The following is a 23,296-nucleotide window of genomic DNA, read 5'->3' as shown; positions in this document are numbered from 1 at the left end:
GTGGTTCCAGGTGCCCATGCAGCACTTCAGCCACACCAGGAAGGTCATCAGGGAGCACCTGGAGCACATCTGGGGGGCTGTAGAAAAGGGGCTGCCTCACTCCATTTAGGAAGCCGGAGTCGGGAGGCAGAGGATGGAGGCGGCCAAAGAGAAAAGCAGAGAAGAAGAAAAGGGACTGAGCTTAATTGGGGTTTGTGCACTGTGTGTGCTGAATTGGAAAAGAAGAAAATAAAAAGCGTGAACTTGTGTAAGTGGGCCAGGTTAAGCGCTGGTATAGCGCCATCTATTGGCACACAGGAGTGACAGATGTCAGCTGCTTTCTTGGCTTTCCAGGCCTTTTAGCACCTCCTTTTCTTCGTGTGTTCAATCCTATTCCACTTTATTACACATAACTTCATTTATGGACGTATTTGTTTGGATTTCTTTGTATGTGTGGATTTAGTTGGGTTGTTTCCAACATCTGGTGAAAATGTCATGTCAATAGCCCCATTAGAAATACGTTTACTGAGAAAGACGTTGACGCGTTCAATACTTATTGTCCCCACTTGTATGTCTCATCTGAAGGACGGTACCATTTTTACAGTACAGGGTCCCCCACATCACTGCACTGGGATCCACACACAGAGACCACCAGGTAAGCGCCCTCTGCTGGCCTCACCAACACGTCTTTCAGCAGCAACCCAAGCTTTTCCTGGTTGGTCTCCCATCCAAGTACTGGCCGGGCCTGCACTGGCTTAGCTTCAGGTGGATGAGCTCATCTAAAGGGCATGTGGTGTGGCTGCTGGATTTATTTATGGCATTGGCATCCACATACAGACTACAGAGTAGGCGCCCCCTGCTGGCGTCACCAGCACCTCTTCCAGCAGCAGGCCAAGCTGTTCCTGGTTGGTCTCCCATCCAAGTACTGGCAGGGCCTGAACGGGCTTCGCTTCAGGTGGGTGACCTGTACTGAACTGCAGGTGGCATGGCTGCTGCGCTTTTATTCTCTTCAAGTTAACACAGGCCAAAGAGAGTTTAAAAAGGAACACTTTCTGTTTCATTGGCATTTGAGATTTGTAATTTGCACCGTCATGTCAAATATTCAATAAAGTAACGTTGGGTTATGATACTAAAAAGGATTAAAGCAAAAACCTGAAGCCACTGTGGTCCTCCTGAAGTCCACAGGGTATCCTCCAAGAGGGCCACCAGATTTAGAAAGAGGCTAACATGCAAACCTGCAGCCACTGCGGCAGCCCCCCCTGGAGTTTGAGATGCCCACTCTAATTCATGGTCACGTGTCATAATTGTCACCCCTTTCAGATGGTACTTACACTGGAACTTGACTGCTGACAGTAGATTTTCATGTGCAGGGATGGTGTAGATGCACTTCCTTTGCCGAAGGTCCCATACTTTACAGGTGTTGTCACCACTTCCTGTAGCAAGATGGAACCTAAAAGTGACACACAAGAGCTCATTTGCACTTGGTCTTCCCTTCCACGGTTTGAGAATTGAGCCAATAGTTTCCACAGATTTTGTTTTTTTACCCATTAGGTGAGAAGCTGACTCCATAAATTTCTTTCAGGTGTCCCTCAAGGAACATGATGCAGCGCCCGGTTCGCAGGTCCCACACCCGTCCATAGGCATCCAGGCCTCTGCAGGAAAGGGAAAAAAAAAATGAAGGCAACCTGGGAAGTGAAACTTAAAAACGAACCTCCATCACCACTTCTTCAGACGCATCAGTCTTACCCCGTCCCAGCCAGTGAGCCATCGGGGTGGAATGCTATATCATAAACCCCCTTGCTGTGCCCCTCCTGGTGAAGGATTTCTTCCTGTATTTCCAAGTCCCAGAGGCGCCATGAGTGGTCATAGCTGAAGACAACATTACAGATGTCAGAGAGTCAGACAAACACACAAGAGAGAGCTGGCTGAGGTTCTTGAACTGTAATTGTAAGATGAGGTCTCCTAAATGCCCCCATTGCCATCACGTTACTCACCAGGTAGTACCCAAGAACCTGCCAGATGGATGCCATGCTAATCGTGACACTCGTTTGCTGTGCCCCTCGATATCTGCTATAGGCTCATCACTGCAGGAATGTAACAGACAGACAGACAGACGGATGGTCAGCTAGGAGTCCAGTCTTCAACATGAACATCAATAACCGGGGGTGCAAAGCTCTCACCTATCAAGGCTCCACAGCTTCACTGACCCATCTGCAGCGCAGGACACTAAGTTCACACCTTTCTCATCCATTGAGATTGTGGCTTGAGGGTGAAAAGCGATGGCCCCCACGTTTGTGTTGTGCCCTGTAGACAGAGAGAGAGAGAAACACACATTTATTTGGGTAAAACCAAAAGCATCCCAATGTGGGAGAAGCTTCAGTCGCTCTAAAGCCCACCACCTGGATGGCTGCTTGGCAGGTAGAAGAGTTGCTTACCTCTCAATGTGCGAATCAGGCTGCAGTTGGGAACCGTCCACAGCTTGCAGAGGCCACTCCTGCAAATAGAGCACAGAACACGCACATGGAGAAAGGGGGCATCTGACCACAGCAGAGCAGGTCTGCAACATGAGAGGTTAGTCACGGCGTCTATGACAACATTTGCCATAAAAAATAATAAATGTCATTATTTCTGTTTTTAAAGGTCTCTGCACTTTGATTCTGGATGGGTGGTCATCATATTCTTTAACAGCCCCGTGAATCTCTTCTGTAAGCTCCATCTGCACAGTGGTGTTAAAGGTTCAACATTCAATTCAGTGTACTTTTGTATAGAGACGTTCATGGAGTACGGGCTCACAGCACTCCTAAAAATGTGGGCCGCTCATTGTTATGGTGGGGGGGTGACACCTGACCAGCTGACAGTAATTCAAATATTAGAAGGCCATTAAACTGAACTGGCATAGTGGGGATGCCACCTCACACAGAGTGTTCAATGAATCGCCTGGACATGTTTTGGTCAAGAATCACTAGTTTACACGCAGTCAACCTGAATGGGGCAATGATCAAAAAAAAAGTAGGTACAACTTCCCTGAAGTTTTGTGAAGCTCCCGTTTTTAAAATGAGGGAATCACCTGAGACATCGTCTGTTTCCGTCACCTGCTCTGTAGAGGCTGCATGTGATGTACGTGTATCGCAGCAGTGAAATATGAGCAACACTGCAGCCTAATCCTTCTTACTAGCTGCTCAGGTCTGTTTAACTGAAAGAAATACATCAGCTGCTTTCACAAGTACAGCAACATTCATTTTATGTACGGGACGGAATTGTCAATATGATGGGCACTTCCTGTGCTACCCGTCTAAGATGGGTTGAAGTCCAAGTAATCAATGAAGACCTTTGTTGATGTTTGTAATGCACCATCTATTGGAATGCATTTTGTAATGCATGTAGTAATAAAATGCATTTCACTTTTTATTCCAACAGATGTGGCATCACAAGTATTTGCAGTAATATAATGTACAGTAATCCCTCCTCCATCGCGGGGGTTGCGTTCCAGAACCCCCCGCGAAAGGTGAAAATCCGCGAAGTAGAAACCATATGTTTATATGGTTATTTTTATATTGTCACGCTTGGGTCACAGATTTGCACAGAAACACAGGAGGTTGTAGAGAGACAGGAACTTTATTCAAACACTGCAAACAAACATTTGTCTCTTTTTCAAAAGTTTAAACTGTGCTCCATGACAAGACAGAGATGACAGTTCCGTCTCACAATTAAAAGAATGCAAACATATCTTCCTCTTCAAAGAAGTGCACGTCAGGAGCACAGAATGTCAGAAAGAGAGAGAAAAGCAAACAAATCAATAGGGCTGTTTGGCTTTTAAGTATGCGAAGCACCGGAGCACAAAGCTGTTGAAGGCGGCAGCTCACACCCCCTCCGTCAGGAGCAGAGAGAGAGAGAGAGAGAGAGAGAGAGAGAGAAACAAACAGTCAAAAATCAATACGTGCCCTTCGAGCTTTTAAGTATGCGAAGCACCGTGCAGCATGTCGCTTCACGAAGCAGCTGAACAGAAGGGAGCAACATGAAGATAATCTTTCAGCATTTTTAGAGGAGCGTCCGTATCGTCTAGGTGTGCGAACAGCCCCCCTGCTCAATCCCCCTATGTCAGGATCAGAGAATGTCAGAGCAAGTGAGAGAGAAAGAAAAGTAAGTTGGGTAGCTTCTCAGCCATCTGCCAATAGCGTCCCTTGTATGAAATCAACTGAGCAAACCAACTGAGGAAGCATGTACCAGAAATTAAAAGACCCATTGTCTGCAGAAATCCGCGAACCAGAAAAAAATCTGCGATATATATTTAAATATGCTTACATATAAAATCCGCGATAGAGTGAAGCCGCGAAAGGCGAAGCGCGATATAGCGAGGGATTACTGTATTCCATTTTTAATTCCAGCATATGGCACATCACAAGCATTTGTAGTAGTAAAATTAATTTTTCATTCCAACAGATGAAGCATTACAAGCATTTGCAGTAATATAATGCATTCCATTTTTCATTCCAACAGATGGAGCATCACAAGCATTTGTAGTAATATAATGCATTCCATTTTTCATTCCAACAGATGGAGCATCACAAGCATTTGTAGTAATATAATGCATTTCATTTTTTCATTCCAACAGATGGAGCATCACAAGCATTTGCAGTAATATAATGAATTCCATTTTTCATTCCAACAGATGCTGCATCACAAACATAAGCATGTTTTTTACATAACAAATGGCCAATAATAAGAGACATAGCAACTGGCACACAGACAGACAGACAGATCCTTGTCCTTTATTAACACCTTACCCACTAGGCACTGTAGTACCATCAGGTGCCTTATAAGAGAAATAATCAGATTACAATATAAAACACAGATCACAGTACTGCTGCTTCACCCCTGGGTTTACATTTTGGGCCCGCAGGTTGTCTGTGTGGAATTTCTTACATTATTTTTTTTTGCTGTTTTTGACAACAAACATTTTATGTCTGGTTTTGATTTCTGTCCTGCCTGCCCTTAGTCTCTCTGAAGCCAGGCGTATGAAATGTACATCTGAAGACAACCCCAAGTGATTTTTTCTTAAAACCGGGTGGGAACAATTAGGTGGCTCACCAAGTGTCAGGTTTCTAAACCAACCCAGCGCCTCGTGAAGGTGGCGTCCAAAGTCGGGGTGGTGATTTTAAACTGCAAAGATCAGAGATGCTTTTGTTAACCTGGGGTCTGACAGGCAGCAAAGTTCTGATTACGAGGAATCGTCTCCAGCAGAAAAGTGCCCAAAAACAATGTTGGACATATAAACGCGTGTTGTGCGTACAGAGAACGCTTTGCACGTTTTAAAAATAAACATAACCTGATGCAAGGAAAAAACCTTTGTGTAACATCAGATTCTACACTGGCATTCGAGTGGTAAACGTGAACGACATGTTGCCGCAGATGCTGTGTGCCCTCTGCTGTTCAGTGTGACGATGACCGTGTAGGAGCCGATGTACGACTGAAGGAACTGACAGCTGTGTTTGTGAAAATTTGTACTGCAAAATATTCAAAACGGTGTGTCAAAAGAGAGCGGATAACAAAGAGCCACAGATTTCAGGACTCACTGTCCCTTGAATCAACAAATCTGCCTGACGACGCCAGTAAAGTATAGATGGGGCTGTGCAACGTCCACCTTCTGACTGCAACAACCGTCAAAAAAAACACAGCAAAGAAATGAAACCTCGTTTATAAAAATATGTGCTGTTCCTTATAAACACAGCTGGGGTGCCCCTCTCGATTCCTGTATCTGCAAAAAGACTGAATGTCCTACGGGGAAATGTCTCCATGTGGCAATATGAAAACCACCAACGACGACAAATATGACCAGGCCTGACTGATCAGATTATAAAGGAGACCGAGGACCAGCTGATAACAAGGAGAGTTTACAATGGCACTAACATGCAGAAAGTGTCAACCAGCAGTGGTCAGTATGAGGATCCCAATGTCCCAGTGGAGGGACGAAGACACCGTGCTGTAAATATGGTGCTGTCCTTTGGATGAGAAATTAAACTGAGGCCCTCACTCTCTGTGGTCACTGAAGATCCCTGGGGCTCCTTTCAAAAAGAGTGGGGTGTCACCTGATGTCCTGGCTAAACTGCCCATCACGGCCTTGACCGTTCTGTCTCTAATTGGCCATCTCTAATAATAATAATTCTTTGCATCTATATAGCGCTTTTCTCACTACTCAAAGCACTCAGCAATTGCAGGTTAAGGGCCCAACAGAGCAGAGTCCCTTTTTGGCATTTAAGGGATTCGAACCGGCAACCTTCCGATTGCCAGTGTAGATCCCTAGCCTCAGAGCCACCACTCCGGCACCTAACAGCTAATGTGTGGTGGGCGTAGCGGCACAAAAATGGCTGCCGTCACTTCATCCAAGTGGGTGCTGCACATTGGTGGTGGTTGTAGTGGCTCCCCTCTGTCTAAGTGCTTTGAGAAGTAATAAATGTAAATGTAATTAGTTATTATTATTATTTAAACTTCCCTTGAGGTAATCGGCTGTGTTTCTCAAACTCAAAAAAGGCATCAAGGCAGCGTATTGAATGAAGACATTCTCCTTGTTTCAATAATTATATGAATAAAGATATTTCTAGGTCGCACTTACCAGGAGGCGGTGGCCAGCATTTTTGAGTTGGGACTGAAATGGCAGTAGGAGATGGGCCGATCATCACCAATCTGACTGCAGATGTTATTCAGATTCTAGACCAAAGGAAAACATCATCATCATCATCATCATTCTCACCAGCACCCCACCCCTCCATTGTGCCGGGTTACACCACGTTTGGTGTGGGGTCCTTTCTTGTTTCGTTTTTTTTCGGTCTAAAAGGTGTGACTTGAGGTCAGGCACGGAGCATCACATCTTTTTGTCTTACTTTGCTCTGTTCAGTTCTCCTGAGCTCTGCACTGTTTTAGGATGAACAGACCTTCTTCGCATTTCTATGTCCGCTAACCTCCACATTCTGGCAGTCTGTCATTTTCTTACCTGCTTAGTCCTAAAACGAGCCTGTGGGGGTCTGCTGGAGCCAAGCTCAGCGAACATGGGGAGCAAAGCAAGGATCAAACCCAGGATAGGGTGCCAGTCCACTGCAGGGCAAACACCCCCCCACTCACTCAACAAACCCCCCACACACACACTAGGGGTACTTTACTGTATAATCGCCAGTTCTTGCATATCCTAATTTCCCTTCACCGATTGTTTCATCAGCTGTCATTCTTATTTTCAACTCCTTCACTGCACTCTACCTGACTGACCTCTCCATCTTGACCATAACTCTAACTTGTATTTGACTTTTCTATCTAAATCTTGTCAGGTCCTTTGCTGTATGTGTCCCACCCCCCCCCCAAATTTCATTCACCCAATAAGACATCCTCAAATTTTCTTAAGTTTAGCTTTTGAACCCAGTGTTCCACAGACACAAAGCGCATTTATTGCTGCCCTTCAATCCTTCCTTTATCTCTACACAGTGTGACAGCATTGTCTGTATGCAACAGGAATGTCTGCTCTCTCGGATGCTTATCCTTTTGCTCCATCGCTTCTTCTGAACCCAAAGTAGTTACAGGCTCTGCTACACACACATGAAGAGAAAAGCAGGACCCTCCCATTCCACTGAGTGCGCTTCACTTAACACTAGAATCCCTGAAGCTTGTGATTTTTTTCGTTGTCCCCAACCTCCTTAAATTTTCCTGACATACGCCAAGAAGCTCGCTGCTCCTCATCACTGTTAGCCCGATTTTGTTTTGCAAATGTGTGGTTTAGTAGAACAGAGCCTGCTACACCCCCCCCCCAACCACTCGGTCAGAGGAAAGCATCACCCTGCTGCCATCCTCAAAGTCTGCGTCAAAGTGTTTACCTGGGGATGTGTTTGTAAGGAAATACATAGATAATGAAATACCATGATTTGAAATCCAGACACTTCACATGTGTTCTGTGTCAACAACGATCTGCGTAAATACAGAATAGATAGATAGATAGATAGATAGATAGATAGATAGATAGATAGATAGATAGATAGATAGATAGATAGATAGATAGATAGATAGATAGATAGATAGATAGATAGATAGATAGATAGATAGATACTTTATTAATCCCAATGGGAAATTCACAAATAACAGAATAACAGAAGACATGCGAGGTGAGATATGCCGAACACACGGCTAAAACAGAAAATGTTGTCATATGTTACCAGGGGGCTGCTCGCTTTGCTTGCCAAACCCACAAAGTTGTGAAGAGGGTGCTGAACACACCCCCAAGGGGACGCGGCCGCTCCTCTGAAACCCCCTCTTAACCGGTGATACAATGGGAATCAAATAACAGTTGGTTTTTTTACCTCCTCTTTGCTCGATCAGCGGCTGTCTTGCTGCTGCTGTGCCACGTGATCTGCATGTCATGCGGCGCTTCGAACATTTAAAAGCCTGTACAGCAGCCATCCTTTTGTCTCACTGCCTTGTCTCTCTTATCCCCCACACATCCTCAAACACTATGCGATCTCTTTTCGCTGTTCCGTTATTTCACGGAGTAATAATTTCCGTTTGTTTGTGCTAATGCGATCTTTACTATCATTTTTTTGAGACTTGAATTTTCCTACTTCCATTATCTCTAACCTGCTCTGCCTGTGTATCGCGCCAACATTTTTGAGTTCTTTACGACATTCTACTTTGTCTTTTTCCGGCCCCGGTTAAATCTCTTGGCACAAAGTCTTCATGGGACAGTCTGATTATTACTTTTCTTATTTTCTGGATTTGCACATAGATTATTTTTATTCTCTTTTGCCTTCTTTTCTCTCCAACGCTTTTGTGTCTCTTTTCAACGTGCTGCTCTTTCTTCTTCGCTTAGTCATTGACGTGTCATCTAGAATGTATACACTTTTTAAGAGCTGAGAGCACAGGAAGGGTGTCTGCCAAAGTATTCCAACAACTGAGAGGTTAGATGAATGGGGTCTTGTTTGAAAGTGGCAGTAAGTAGGGCGTGACTTGCAAAAGAGAACGTCTCATGGGACTTGCTTCCAAAGGTTGTAAGTATGACGTGACGTGACTGTTTAGCAGGACGTGAAACTGTCTCTCTTCAAAAGATCACGTCTAGTTGCAGGAAAAAAGTCTTGTATCGTCGCAAGATTTTTTTTAATAATAGATAATAGTAACAATAACAGCAGCTCACTACTCAAAACTATAAAATACGAGAATAAGCCGGAATCGAATCCACAACCCCTTGATTATAAGGAAGCAGTCCTTTACCCCTGCACCAGCTAAACTGACGTGGCTAACTCGTATCAACTGAGAGTTGGACACGTTGCCAGTAACATTTCTTTTTCGTCGGTTATATTCTTCAATAAAAGCGCACTTGTGTTGTTATACCTTTCGTGTTTATTTGATATTTGGACTTCAGTCTTCACACATTACACACTTCATGTCAACAGTTTGCCAATTATTACTATCACATGCAAAAAGTTTCTCTTTCAGTTATGTATTCAACATTTCTTGTCTCGTATTTCCTGTCATCCTACATTAACACAGATCGTTGTAGATGCGAAACACACATGAAATGTATGTATTCCAAATAACGATATATTATCTACCCAATACACTGCCAGATAAACAGACTTGAGCTGTGACAATTTTGCGCCTGACTTGATTTCAGCTCCATCAGTGGGGGAATCAGTGAGCAGGCGGCCTGCTGCTTGTGCCGACTGACACATTTGTGAAACAAAGGTGCTGACAAGGAGCTGCAAAGGAATTTAAGGTGGCCAGGGATGATGACTTTTTTCGTAGCCTTCAGGGACTCTAGTGTTAAAGGACCATCTATTATCACCTCACTGTATGTGTTGCTCTTCCACACCTTCCTGCATTCACTTCCAGAAGTCCACTTACCCGGAGCACCTTATGAAGCTCCTGTGTACGTGCCGTGCGAGAGGCCTCGGGGATCTCCTTCTGCTCGCGGGCCTCCTTCAATCTGTCTGCAGATCTGAAAATGACAGGCACAAACAAAAAGCAAATCAACGGAACAGACAAAACAACACCACCCTCTCACACCCACTTAAGCCAATTCAGGGATTCACATGGCCGGAACCAAACTGGGGAGCACCTGGCACAAGGCAGGAACAGGCCCTGGATTTGGGTATCACCCACCACAGGCATAGGCAGCAGTGATGTTGAATCTGTATTTGAGGTGTCATGGTGGTCTGGGTACTCAATAAGCTGTGCAACTCTATAATCTTTTTATTAAACTGTATTCTTTTATATGCATTTTAGTTCTGCTTTAATGGATTATTACGTTACACTAGCTGTGTAAGCCCGTGCTCCTAGAAACCATGAACTCTAGCACTTCAATCAATCAATCAATCAATCAATCAATCAGTCGCATCGGTTGTGTATTAGTGGCGGCGGTTTCATTTTGGCAACAGAGACGCTTTCTTTGAGTTTCACGCGTAGCCTCGCACTTCTGGGCTGGACAGACAGACACACACACACACTTCCACGCATTGACATTTATACAGTGCATCCGGAAAGTATTCCCAGCGCATCATCACTTTTTGCACATTGTGTTATGTTACAGCCTTATTCCAAAATGGATTCAATTAATTTTTTTTCCTCAGAATTCTACACACAACACCCCATAATGACAACGTGAAAAAAGTTTACTTAAGATTTTTGCAAATTTATTAAAAATAAAAAAACTGAGAAATCCCATGTCCATAAGTATTCACAGCCTTTGCCATGAAGCTCCAAACTGAGCTCAGGTGCATCCTGGTTTCCCTGATCATCCTTGAGATGTTTCTGCAGCTTCATTGGAGTCCACCTGTGGTAAATTCAGTTGACTGGACATGATTTGGAAAGGCACACACCTGTCTATAGAAGGTCCCACAGTTGACAGTTCATGTCAGAGCACAAACCAAGCATGAAGTCAAAGGAATTGTCTGTAGACCTCCGAGACAGGATTGTCTCGAGGCACAAATCTGGGGAAGATTACAGAAACATTTCTGCTGCTTTGAAGGTCCCAATGAGCACAGCGGCCTCTATCATCCGTAAGTGGAAGAAGTTGGAAACCACCAGGACTCTTCCTAGATCTGGCCGGCCATCTAAACTGAGCGATCGGGGGAGAAGGGCCTTAGTCAGGGAGGTGACCAAGAACCCGATGATCACTCTGTCAGAGCTCTAGAGGTCCTCTGTGGAGAGAGGAGAACCTTCCAGAAGGACAACCATCTCTGCAGCAATCCACCAATCAGGTCTGTATGGTAGAGTGGCCAGACGGAAGTCACTCCTTAGTAAAAGGCACATGGCAGCCCACCTGGAGTTTGCCAAAAGGCACCTGAAGGACTCTCAGACTATGAGAAAGAAAATTCTCTGGTCTGATGAGACAAAGATGGAACTCTTTGGTGTGAATGCCAGGCGTCACGTTTGGAGGAAACCAGGCACCGCTCATCACCAGGCCAATACCATCCCTACAGTGAAGCATGGTGGTGGCAGCATCACGCTGTGGGGACTGGGAGACTAGTCAGGGGAAAGATGACTGCAGCAATGTACAGAGACATCCTGGATGAAAACCTGCTCCAGAGCGCTCTTGACCTCAGACTGGGGCGACGGTTCATCTTTCAGCAGGACAACGACCCTAAGCACACAGCCAAGATATCAAAGGAGTGGCTTCAGGACAACTCTGTGAATGTCCTTGAGTGGCCCAGCCAGAGCCCAGACTTGAATCTGATTGAACATCTCTGGAGAGATCTTAAAATGGCTGTGCACCGACGCTTCCCATCCAACCTGATGGAGCTTGAGAGGTGCTGCAAAGAGGAATGGGCGACACTGGCCAAGGATAGGTGTGCCAAGCTTGTGGCATCATATTCAACAAGACTTGAGGCTGGAATTGCTGCCAAAGGTGCGTCGACAAAGTATTGAGCAAAGGCTGTGAATACTTATGGACATGGGATTTCTCAGTTTTTTTATTTTTAATAAATTTGCAAAAACCTCAAGTAAACTTTTTTCATGTTGTCATTATGGGGTGTTGTGTGTAGAATTCTGAGGAAAAAAATGAATTTAATCCATTTTGGAATAAGGCTGTAACATAACACAATGTGGAAAAAGGGATGAAGTGCTGTGAATACTTTCTGGACGCACTGTATATAAGACTAGCTGTGTAAGCCCGTGTGGGTCCTAGAAACTATTGAAATCATCAGGAAAAAAAATCGAAATGTGGAGATGTCAGGTGATTGAAAGGAACTACTCTGGGCGTCTCTCTTCCAAGGAGCTTTTGTGTTGCCGAAGTGCTCGCATCATTTGTACATTAGCGGCTAAGCGAGTGACTCTTTCTTCAGAGGTTTCGCCTCGTTTGCGTATCCTTATCCCGAGTCCACCTCTCACTTCCGGGCTGGACAGACAGACATATATTTAAACATTTAGGCGTGGAAGTGTAAGATTGCTTGATTTTCCCTTTTATTATACATCAGTAACGGCGCACTGCACGTTACACACTTGACTTGAGCATTCTTAGTTTTCAGACTCGTTCTCTGTACGTTTTTATCATTCGTTTGCTCAGAGGTTCATGCGCTTGCTGCTTTCTGAGCGGCTCTTCTCTCCCCCCCCACTTCCCCCCGCGGCCTGCTTCTTCTGTTCGTCCGTCGGCATCTTTTCACATTAAAACCGATTAAGTCCGTGTTTGTGTTGCAATCACTTAGTACGTTTTCCTTAATTTTTCACTTAAGCTGGCACTTAAGTCTTCAATCTCCCTCAAGACTGATTTAAGATATGAAGAGGTAGGGGAATTGATGGCGAAGGTGGAAAGGACTGAGAACGCCGCCCGAACGCATGCGCCACCCTGCTGGCCACTGCCGAGAGTTGATTCTACAATAAATAAAATAAAAATAAAAAGAGGAATAATCTTGGAGGTCAATCATCACCCAGAAAGCGGACAGTAGACGTCACGTAGTATAAGTGTACCAAATTTCAGGTCAATGCTTCAAACGGTTTGTGAGCTACAGGTGATTTAAAATCCCGGACAGACAGCCACGCTAGCTTATTATAGAAGAAGATTCTTGATTTTTTTTGTCTTCATTATTATGCTGTGTCTATCTGGGAGAAAATATTTCTTGGACACTACCAGGAGATATGCTGAAAAATGTCTGTTTCCAGAGATTTGGACATAATGCTCCCAGTTAAATACTCACACACCTATTAGGCCAACAGAGTTTTATCTTAAAGTTATAAACTTCCTGGTTCAGCAGGAGTAAAAGTGTTAGTTATGAGAACACAATGCACGGTTTAAATCTTGCAAGTCAACCGTATGAAAATGATATTTGGACATCCTGCCCGTGGACAAAGGCCTTCAACGTGAGGTTAAATAGCGCAGCCTGGAGGTTAGAAATGAGCGATGCACCGCACTAGTGAGGGCTCATCTGGGACATTGTGCACAGTATCAGTCACCACATTACAAAAAAAAAAAAAAAAGACATGGCAGAGATGAGTGACAAGGCCTAATGAAGTTCTGTGAGATACGACTATGCAGGAGTTCAAGCAAAGGGAGATTAAGAGGGGACACAGCCAAAGTGTTTAAAATTATTAAAAGACATTAGCATAGTAGATCTAGGCAGTTACTTCAAAATGAATACTTCAACAAGAACACAGACAAAAAGTTGTTAAGGGTACACGTTATACAAAATGTCAGAAACCTTTGTCTTCACATAAAAGACACACACTCACTGGCCACTTTATTAGATGCACCTTGCTAGTCTCCGGTTGGATCCCCCTTTCACCTTCAGAACTGCCATAATTCTTTGTGACACAGATTCAACAAAGTGCTGGAAACTTTCCTCTAGGAAGCTGGTCCATATTGACATGATGACATCACACAGTTGCTGCAGATTTATTGGCTGCCCACCCATGATGTGAATCTCCCATTCTAGAACATTCCAAACGTGCACTATTGCGTTGAGATCTGGTGACTGTGGTGACCATTTGAGTCCAGTGAACTCCTTGTCATGTTCAAGAAACCAGTCTGAGGTGATTTGAGCTTTGTGACATGGTGCGGTGGCAGTCATAACGGGGTGGACATGGTCAGCAACAAGACTTGGGCAGGCTGTGGCTTTTACACGAGGCTCAGTTGGTACAAAGGGGCCCAAAGTGTGCCAAGAAAACATCCTCCTACGCCATCACCACCAGCCGCAGCCTGTACCGTTGATACAAGGCAGGATGGATCCCTGCTTTCATGTTGTCGATGCCAAACTCTGACCCTACCACCTGAATGTCGCAGCAGAAATTGTGACTCATCAGACCAGGTAACGTTTTTCAAATCTGCTGTGTGTTGTCTAATTTTGGTGAGCCCATGTGAATTGTAGCCTCAGTTGCCTGTTCTTAGATGACAGGAGTGTCACCCCCTGGTGTGATCTCCTGTTGCTGTAGCCAAACCCCCATCTGCTTCAATGTTTGATGTCTTGTGTGTTGAGAGCTGCTCTTCTGCACACCTCGCTTGTAACGAGTGATTTTTTGAGTTCCTGTTGCCTTTTTATCAGCTCAGACCAGTCTGGGTGTTCTCCTCTGATCTCTGGCATCAACAAGGTATTTTGGCCCAGAAAACTGCCGCTCAGTGGATATTTTCCATTTTAGAACCATTCTCTGTAAACCCCAGAGATGGTTGTGTGTGAAAATCTCAGTCTGAAATCCTCAGACCAGCCCATCTGTCACCAACAACCATGCCATTGTTCAAAGTCACTTCACTCACCTTTCTTTACCATTCTGATGCTCGGTTTGAACTTCAGCAGGTGGTCTTCACAATGTCTATGTGCCAAAATGCATTGAAACGCTGCCCTGTGATTGGCTGACTAGATATCTGCACTAACAAGCAGTTGATCAGGTGTACCTAATAAAGTGGCCGATGAGTGTATTTAAGAAGTGATCAAGTAGTATTGTAGAGAGCAGACCTTTAAGGACCTTCTGATCTCAACTTGGTTATTTTGGACAATCCAGGTGAATCACATTGATGAGCTCTTCCTGTCACAATTGTTCTAAGGCGCTAATAAAGTACCATCATTCCATCTCTTCATTAATGTGCCTTGAAAAAAATCATTACTTTATTTAAGAAATTGGTGTCCATCCTACCTGGGGAGTGAATACTTGGCAATCCAGAGTCGGGCAATTTTCAAAGACGTAGGCCCTTCATGGTACCAGGTCTGATGACACTAAAGAAGGAAGGAGAGAGAAGTACATGTCATTAAAGGAAACGCTCACTTTGTATCTCTGAAGAAAGCAACATTCCAAACAAACTGACAGCCACTGGTCACCATCTCCCACTTACCTCCTCTGGTGGCCTCTTCAACTTCTCTTCATCTTTCTTAGACTTCTTCAGGGCCTCAGTCCCCACCACAGAAAGGATGTTGCGCAGCCTTAGGGGAGAACAGAGTTAAGTGAGCCAAAGACTTGCCTTAAAGGATAAGTGCAGTAATTTTCAAGTCAAAGTTAGCACTTTGCATACTATATATGTTGTGGGATATGGCCGACATGTCACCCTGGCCAACACCCCCAGGCCGCCAGATGGAGCTGTCCCTGCTGCATGGAAGTGCCCCGAATACCAGCAGGGAATCATGGACGATGGAGTTTTCCCTTACAGCCCTGCTGGATATCACAGGGGCCAACAGATGACGCTGCAGGGAGGCCCAGAGAGGACTTTGTGCCCTATAACCCGGAAGTTCGTCGTAGGCAAGTTCCGGGTTGAGGAAAAGGACTTTTTATCTGACCCGGAAGTGATAAGAAATCAAATGGACTGTAGGATGGGAAACACTTCCGGGTCAGGGAATATAAAAGGACTATGGGAAATCCCAGACGGCGAGCTGAGCTGGGTGGAAGGGTGGCACCGCGTCTGGGAGTGGAGGATTGGTTATTGTTGGTTGAATTATTGATTATTATTGAGTATTGTGGAGTGGAGGGTGCTTTGTGCACTATTATTATTATTATTATTAATAATAAAACTATTATTTGGATTTTTATCTGGTGTCTGACATCTAGTCTGAGGGTTCAAGGGGTCACGGAGACCTCTATCTTTCACAATGTATATATAGTAGCTCTCTACTCCCGATGTCAACTCTTCTCCCTCCCCTCGGCCCGCAGCCTCTGTCTCGGATAAGTGCGATTATATCGCTCCTGCAAGTGAACTCTGATTCTTAGCACAATGAGAGAAGTTGCAAAATCAACCGGAACGTTCAAGCAAACTCTAGAAAAAAAACCCAATCGAAAATCCGTTAAGTCGTTCTCTTGTTCGCTAACTGAGTGGAGTTAAGGTTACACCCCAAGGCAGACGCGTGAGTGAGGAGGGCCCCGCAGCCCGATGAGTCTCCCTCGGATTCGCACTAATAAAATCGGTACCACAAGCGAACTATGATACTTAGCGCGATGAGAAAGTCACAAAATCAACCAGAATGTTCAAGCAAATTCTAGAAAAAAACCCAATCTAAATCCGTTAAGTCATTCTCTCGTGAAAAGCGGACAGACATAAAAGCGGGTCTAAAAAAACTATAAGAAATTTCGCACTTGGACCACGAAATTTTTAAAACCGTTTGTTAGTGAGCACCTATGGGCCAAGGGTAACCTACATTCCAAATTTCAAGTCCCAAGTCCTGATGGTTTGGAAAGATTTCGTGATGAGTGAGTCAGTGGGATTTGGCTTTTATATATACATATATAAGGGCAAGTTAACACGTTATTATTGCGTTAACACATTAATTAATTAATGCTGACAATTATTTTTATCACATGTTAACGCAGTTTTTGCTATTATTATTTTGAAAGCCTCAGTCTCGCTAGCGATTGATAGAGATCAGTGATCTTCTTGTTACATCGCTTTTTTATACGCTTGTGTGTGTGTGTGTGTGTGTGTGTGTGGTGCACCAGACAGAGGCGTTGCTGTTAAGGAGAAGCCTGAAGCAGAGTCCAGTTTCGTTGTGTTTGTTGATACCCCTTCTAAGGAACTGAATTAATAGCAGGGTTAGAGCCTTTGGTGCGTTTTTTCCTTACTTCAATTTAATTTCTCTAATTTTTGTTAATTCTCACATTGTATATTGTACACTATTCCCCCATAAATACTTACATCAAGAACTGATTTTTTTAAGTTGTCGTGGAATAAAAAACTTTTTTGTGCATTTGCCTCTCCTGTGCCCCTCTTATTATCTCCTCAGTCCTGAACGACTAGCAGGCCATCTGCTTTAGCAGGAGGCTTGTGACTGTGTGTAATCACAAGACGCGCATCCCCACCAAGACGCACGTATTTGGTTAATTTTAAGGCTGTTGGTTTCCGGCTATACCCATGCCCCGCTAACTCCAAATGTAGAACACCAATGCGGGCAAGATATACTGTATACTTTTTTAAATTTATGGAAATTGCTTGACATTATTACACAATTTCATGAGGCACATGCATATATACCATATTATGTGATATCATCTACTGTTAAATTCTGCTCCATACTTGTGATATTTTTATTTTTATACTGTATTAAGGTTTACTTGTGTTCTGTTCTGTGTATTGTTTTGTATTGACCCCCTTCTCTTTGACACCCACCCGACATGGAAAGGGGTCTCTCTTTGAACTGCCTTTCCTGAGGTTTCTTCAATTTCTTTTCCCTACAAGGGTCTTTTTTTTTGTCTTCTTAAGAGAGTCAAGGCTGGGGGGCTGTCAAGAAGCAGGGCCTGTTAAAGCCCATTGTGGCCCTCCTTGTATGATTTTGGGCTCTACAAAAATAAATTGTATTGTATTGTGTACCATGTTTGTGAAGAAATAACTCAGACTTGAAAAGAAATATCAAACTGATCCCTTTAATCAGAGACAACAGGAATGTTAAGACTGTGCAGGCTGCTCACCGTTCTCTGCGCTCTGCCGGTCCCTCACCAAACAGCGTAATCGGCTCTCCCAGTGCACGCAGGCAGGCCTTCACCTCGCTGTCATCTGTGGACACGTTGATCTGTCTGGCACGCCTTCTGCGCTCAAACTCTGCCAGCACCTCGGCTTGCCGTTCATTGATGTGCTCTTCAATCTCAAACGATTCTCCTGCAAGAGACAGAGAGGAGCTCTTTGAGAAGTGGGCCTTGCCAACCATTTAAATCACCCACGAGCATCAAATGGCTCTAACTTAAAAAGTTCCCAGCACACTGCACCCAAAAGTGCAATTTTTTGCATAATAAAAGCAGTTTCATATTTTATTTCTGTTCATGTATGTTTAGAACATTTTACAACTGTACCAACCGTTTGCCACTTCATCCTTTCTGGTGTGACAGCGAACCTTCATGTTGCTCTTTGGGTCCCAAACCTGCATCACTTATGGCCCACCAACAGCCTTAAAATCACGACTGATGTTGTGCTGTAGGCAAAGATCAATTCAGTTGTTCTTTGTTTGGGGGACGCGAGTCATGTGTGACCATGTTGGACATTAAAAGACTCGCGTGTGACACGGATTCAGTCAGTGCTAAAGTGAGGCAGGTCGTGGATATCGGTATATCACACCACATTTTCATAGATAGATAGACAGATAGATAGACAGATAGATAGACAGATAGATAGTTTATTAATCCCAAGGGGAAATTCCCATACTCCAGCAGCAGCATACTGATAAAGAACAATATTAAATTAAAGAGTGATAACAATGCAGGTATTACAGACAATAACTTTGCATAATGTTAACGTTTACCCCCCCGGATGGAATTAAAGAGTCGCATAGTGTGGGGGAGGACCGATCTCCTCAGTCTGTCAGTGGAGCAGGACGGTGACAGCAGTCTGTGACTGAAGCTGCTCCTCTGTCTGGAGATGATCCTGTTCAGTGGATGCAGTGGATTCTCCATGATTGACAGGAGTCTGCTCAGCGCCCGTCGCTCTGCCACAGATGTTAAACTGTCCAGCTCCGTGCCTACAATAGAGCCTGCCTTCCTCACCAGTTTGTCCAGGCGTGAGGCGTCTTTCCTCTTAATGCTGCCTCCCCAGCACACCACCGCGTAGAAGAGGGCGCTCGCCACAACCGTCTGATAGAACATCTGCAGCATCTTATTACAGATGTTGAAGGACGCCAGCCTTCTAAGGAAGTACAGTCGGCTCTGTCCTCTCTTGCACAGAGCATCAGTATTGGCAGACCCAGGTATTTATAGGTCTGCACCCTCTGCACACAGTCACCTCTGATGATCACGAGGTCCATGAGGGGCCTGGTCCTCCTAAAATCCACCACCAGCTCCTTGGTTTTGCTGGTGTTCAGGTGTAGGTGGTTTGAGTCGCACTATTTAACAAAGTTCTTGATGAGGTTCCTATACTCCTCCTGCCCACTCCTGATGCAGCCCATGATAGCAGTGTCGTCAGCGAACTTTTGCACGTGGCGGGACTCCGAGTTGTATTGGAAGTCTGATGTACATAGGCTGAACAGGACCGGAGAAAGTATAGTCCCCTGCGGCGCTCCAGTGCTGCTGACCACAATGTCAGACCTGCAGTTCCCGAGGCGCACATACTGAGGTCTGTCTGTAAGATAGTCCACAATCCATGCCACCAGGAATGAATCTACTCCCATCTCTGTCAGCTTGTCCCTAAGGAGCAGAGGTTGGATGGTGTTGAACGCGCTAGAGAAGTCTAGAAACAATTCTTACTGCACCACTGCCTCTGTCCAAGTGGGAGAGGGATCGGTGTAGCATATAGATGATGGCATCCTCCGCTCCCACCTTCTCCTGGTATGCGAACTGCAGAAGGTCGAGGGCGTGGCGGACATGTGGACCTCAGGTGGTGAAGCAGCAGCCGCTCCATGGTCTTCATCACATGTGACGTCACAGCAACAAGCCGATAGTCACTCAGGTCACTAGGCCTACAACTAATGAGGAGCGTATTGTTAAAAAGTGTTACTTTGATACATCTGCAGCTTCAAAGTTGGGTAATATTCTAAACACTGAGTCTGTTTGTGGTGATTTTACCTCAACAACGCCAACAATGTTAATAGCAAGGTGGAAAAAGACAGCTAAGAAATCCTCCAGCACTTCTATACCCTGGAAAACCCAACGAGAGTGTGATTTAAAGAGAACATGCTGGAGATCCGAGCGTAAACGTTTTATGAAATACTGAAGGCTAACTGAATAGAACAATGCAGCCCTATTCCTCTAAAATTATAAATGACTAGCTGTGTAAGCCCGGGCTCCTAGAAACCATGGATTCCTGCACTTCAATCAATCAATCAATTAATCAATCACTTCGGTTGTGCATTAGTGGCTAAGCGAGATTCTCTTTCATCTGCGGTTTTGTTTTGTCGACCTGCTCGCCTGTGTTGTCTATCAGCGGCTAAGCGAGTTTCTCTTTTCTTGGCGGTTTGACTTTGGCAGCAGAGTCGCTTTCTTTGAGCTTCATGCTGTAGCCTCGCACGTCCAGGCCGGACAGACACACACACTTTCATGTGTATATAAGACTAGGGCATGTCTGGCTTCGCTTGCCAACCCCCGGGCGGGCACTACACGTTAGCCACTTCACGGCTCTGCTGCTCATGTATGAGGATGCGGATGTACAATTTAAACCGATTGTTATTTCATGGGAATTGTTACATATCCATAATAGAACTATTTTACATTGCAGCGAGTAATTATAGTAAAAAATAGTAAAACGGAGTAAACTGAAAGAAAATTAGGTTTCATGTTGCGTTTGAGGTATTCGTCGAGTTATACATTTTCGTTCTGTTTGGCTTTAAAATTAACACGCAAATACTTTTTAAACTTACACTTTTACTGTAAAATTTCAGTAAAAACAATTTTTTGAATTAACTTTGTCAGTATCGCATTGAATTTTGATTCCGTGTTTGGACTTTCATCATGACAACGTAACGTATAACTGCCTGTGAGTGAATTTCGTTTCTTTCACTCTAATAAATAAACCGACTTTTTCGAACGTTTGTCCCTGTGATTTGTTAATCGTCATAGCAAAAGCGATTCTAACGGGAAACTGTAAACGTTTTAATACCAATGGCATATCAAGATCTCCTTTGGTGTCTCATGTTAGATGGACTTCGTTACCTTTCTTGTCACCTGTTCAAATTTTACATGTCAGAATTGTTCGACCAATTTTGAACACAACTAATCTTGTCCAATTGCATAGCCCATCACTCAGACACAAATTACGCAATAACATTACGATACGTCCTTCTTTCAACAGAAATTCGGCCAGTGGAAGACCAGACGGTGTTAACGGTTGTAGATATTCTTCGTGATATTGTAAGTTGATGTTTCTGTCTTCCACGTGTCACACACGGGCGATTAGGAGGCAGTCAAAGAGCCTAAAGGTGAGTGAAATATCGTGAGATATAGGTGTCACATGGTGCTTACCTAAATCTCTTCTCTTTACAGAAAACCAGAGGAAAAATAATTGCCCTGCTTCCGGGTTCAAGATGGCCGCCGATTACGTCACTTCCGGCCATCTCCACTAACCTCACTTCCGACTCTGCAATATCACATCACTTCCGACTCCATTGGGATTAATAAAGTATCTATCTATCTATCCTCCTGATGATGTTATTTCCGGTTCCTGTTTTGATGCCAACCATTTCCTTTTCCCATAATCCTTTCTGTATTTAAACCACCATGTTTCAAAAGTAAAATGGTCATTTATTCTGAATTTAAAAAGACTTGTGATCATTTCTTCATTTTGATATTGTCTTAGGGCAATATACGGGGACGGTCCCCAAACCTTTTTTTGTGTCTTTTTGGACTTATTTTTGAAAAACATTACACACGCCATCACTACCAACTGTTTCAGCAGTCTATTGATACGCATTTAACGTGTAACCGATTGACAATTTTCACGTTAATTCGTTTGACTTCATCGTTTCTCGTTGCTAGGTTGCCCGTGTCCTCATTTTTTCTTCGGGATGAAAGTCTTCAATAAGATTTGGACATAATAAATCTTCTTTTATTGGGTACATAAAGTGAGGAAAACATAAAAATGTATAAGAGCTGAGAGTGCAGGAACTGAGTCTGAGAAAAGCATTCACACCAATGAGAGGTGAGAGGGTGTGGTTTGAGAGGAGGGCGGGACTTGAAAAAAATCTCTTGGCGATAGTCTCGCCTCGTCTCAAGATTTTCTTTTATAATAGAGAGATACTCTCAAATTCAGAACACAGTTTCATGTGACAAATGCATACATGCCAAGTTTCTGAAGAAATAACGTTTGACTTGAAAAATCCCTAACGTATCCTTTAAATGAAACGGGACACAAGACAGAATCAACTTCCGGCCACTCAGCACTCACTTCATGCCACTTCACCGTAACAAGTGGACTCCTGGAAGAAAGCAATGGTCTAAAGCAGAACGTTACACACACACAAGAAACACACAAAAGTGGGACTCACCACTGGAGATGTTGATGTTGCCAGCATCGATGCCAGCCTTGATACCCTCCCGGGCAGAGGAGCCGCTCTCGGCCTTGTTAAGCCGCTCTCTCTCGTGGTCCTCCAGGCTGCCATAGAAAATCCGAGATTTCTTTGCCACTGGAGCTTCTTCCTCGTCAGACATGTTTCTTCTGAAGTTTTGCTCAACTGCATTCGAGTTTGGAGAAGAAGGAACAGAAAAGAAAGAGATAATTTTGAAACTCTCACGTGAAGAAATGATGATATAATGCCACACTGAGAAGAAGAGCAAGTGCTGTCAGCAGGCTGGGCACCGGCGGTTAGTGCCACTTATGGTCTGTGCCTCACCGACTGAGCTAATCTTCCTATGAGGCCTCTCTCTGTGTGAGCGTATCAGTCTCCCTGTCTATGGCTGATTCTTTGTAACCACTCGGGGTGAAGGGAACAATCGCATACTGTGGACAAGGACGAGGCTGCTTGTTGATGGCAGTGACTAGAAATGGGAATGTTAGCAACGCACCAAATGCAAAAAATAAAAATAAAAAATAAAAATGGAAACACCTGGCATTGGACGAAGTGCATAAAAACAGTCGGATGTGTGAGGTCACAGATGACACTTTCAAACATGACCTCCTGCTCGGTTTGTAAGGGATGGCCAGCCCTTCCAGTAATGGAAGGCAGCTTATCAAGGACACTGCCTCCCCCAAGACGATAGACGGTAGCTTCCCTGGACTGCAGCGTTGCCCCGGATGCCAGCACTATGGCACTTGGAGAGTGGCAGCACAGCCCTGCTGGGTACCGCCAGGGGACGCTGTGGGAAAACAAATTCTCACCTAGCCCGGCAGTGCCAATGGACTATGACAACAGATGCCCCAAAGTACTTCTGGGCTGATTAAAAACCTGAATCCTCCAGCTGATGCGGAAGTGCTGGCAAGTCACGTGGGAGGAAGAACAGAAGTACTTCCGGGTCAAGGACTATATAAAGGACT

The 23,296-nt window shown here is 44.4% G+C and overlaps 1 protein-coding gene across 1 annotated transcript in view; it reads right to left on the bottom strand.

The window, feature by feature from the left end:
• The window catches only part of prpf4 (PRP4 pre-mRNA processing factor 4 homolog (yeast)), a 33,755-nt gene that overhangs the window by 2,262 nt on the left and 8,197 nt on the right, over positions 1 to 23,296 (bottom strand). Inside the window, exons 2-13 of the mRNA XM_028808743.2 lie at positions 22,311 to 22,496; positions 17,818 to 18,004; positions 15,263 to 15,350; positions 15,067 to 15,146; positions 9,853 to 9,946; positions 6,590 to 6,684; positions 2,415 to 2,473; positions 2,160 to 2,283; positions 1,974 to 2,063; positions 1,726 to 1,848; positions 1,524 to 1,631; positions 1,311 to 1,429 (exon numbers count right to left, since the gene is read on the bottom strand). Coding sequence (XP_028664576.1) covers positions 1,311 to 1,429; positions 1,524 to 1,631; positions 1,726 to 1,848; positions 1,974 to 2,063; positions 2,160 to 2,283; positions 2,415 to 2,473; positions 6,590 to 6,684; positions 9,853 to 9,946; positions 15,067 to 15,146; positions 15,263 to 15,350; positions 17,818 to 18,004; positions 22,311 to 22,473 — 1,330 coding nt within the window. The 5' untranslated portion in view covers positions 22,474 to 22,496. The remainder of the gene's footprint in view (positions 1 to 1,310; positions 1,430 to 1,523; positions 1,632 to 1,725; positions 1,849 to 1,973; positions 2,064 to 2,159; positions 2,284 to 2,414; positions 2,474 to 6,589; positions 6,685 to 9,852; positions 9,947 to 15,066; positions 15,147 to 15,262; positions 15,351 to 17,817; positions 18,005 to 22,310; positions 22,497 to 23,296) is intronic.

The sequence above is a fragment of the Erpetoichthys calabaricus genome, chromosome 9, assembly GCF_900747795.2.
Source record: "Erpetoichthys calabaricus chromosome 9, fErpCal1.3, whole genome shotgun sequence".
In the NCBI taxonomy this organism is placed as follows: Eukaryota; Metazoa; Chordata; class Cladistia; order Polypteriformes; family Polypteridae; genus Erpetoichthys; species Erpetoichthys calabaricus.
Note: the sequence above shows the minus strand (reverse complement) of the source record. Positions and strands in the feature narration are given on the sequence as shown.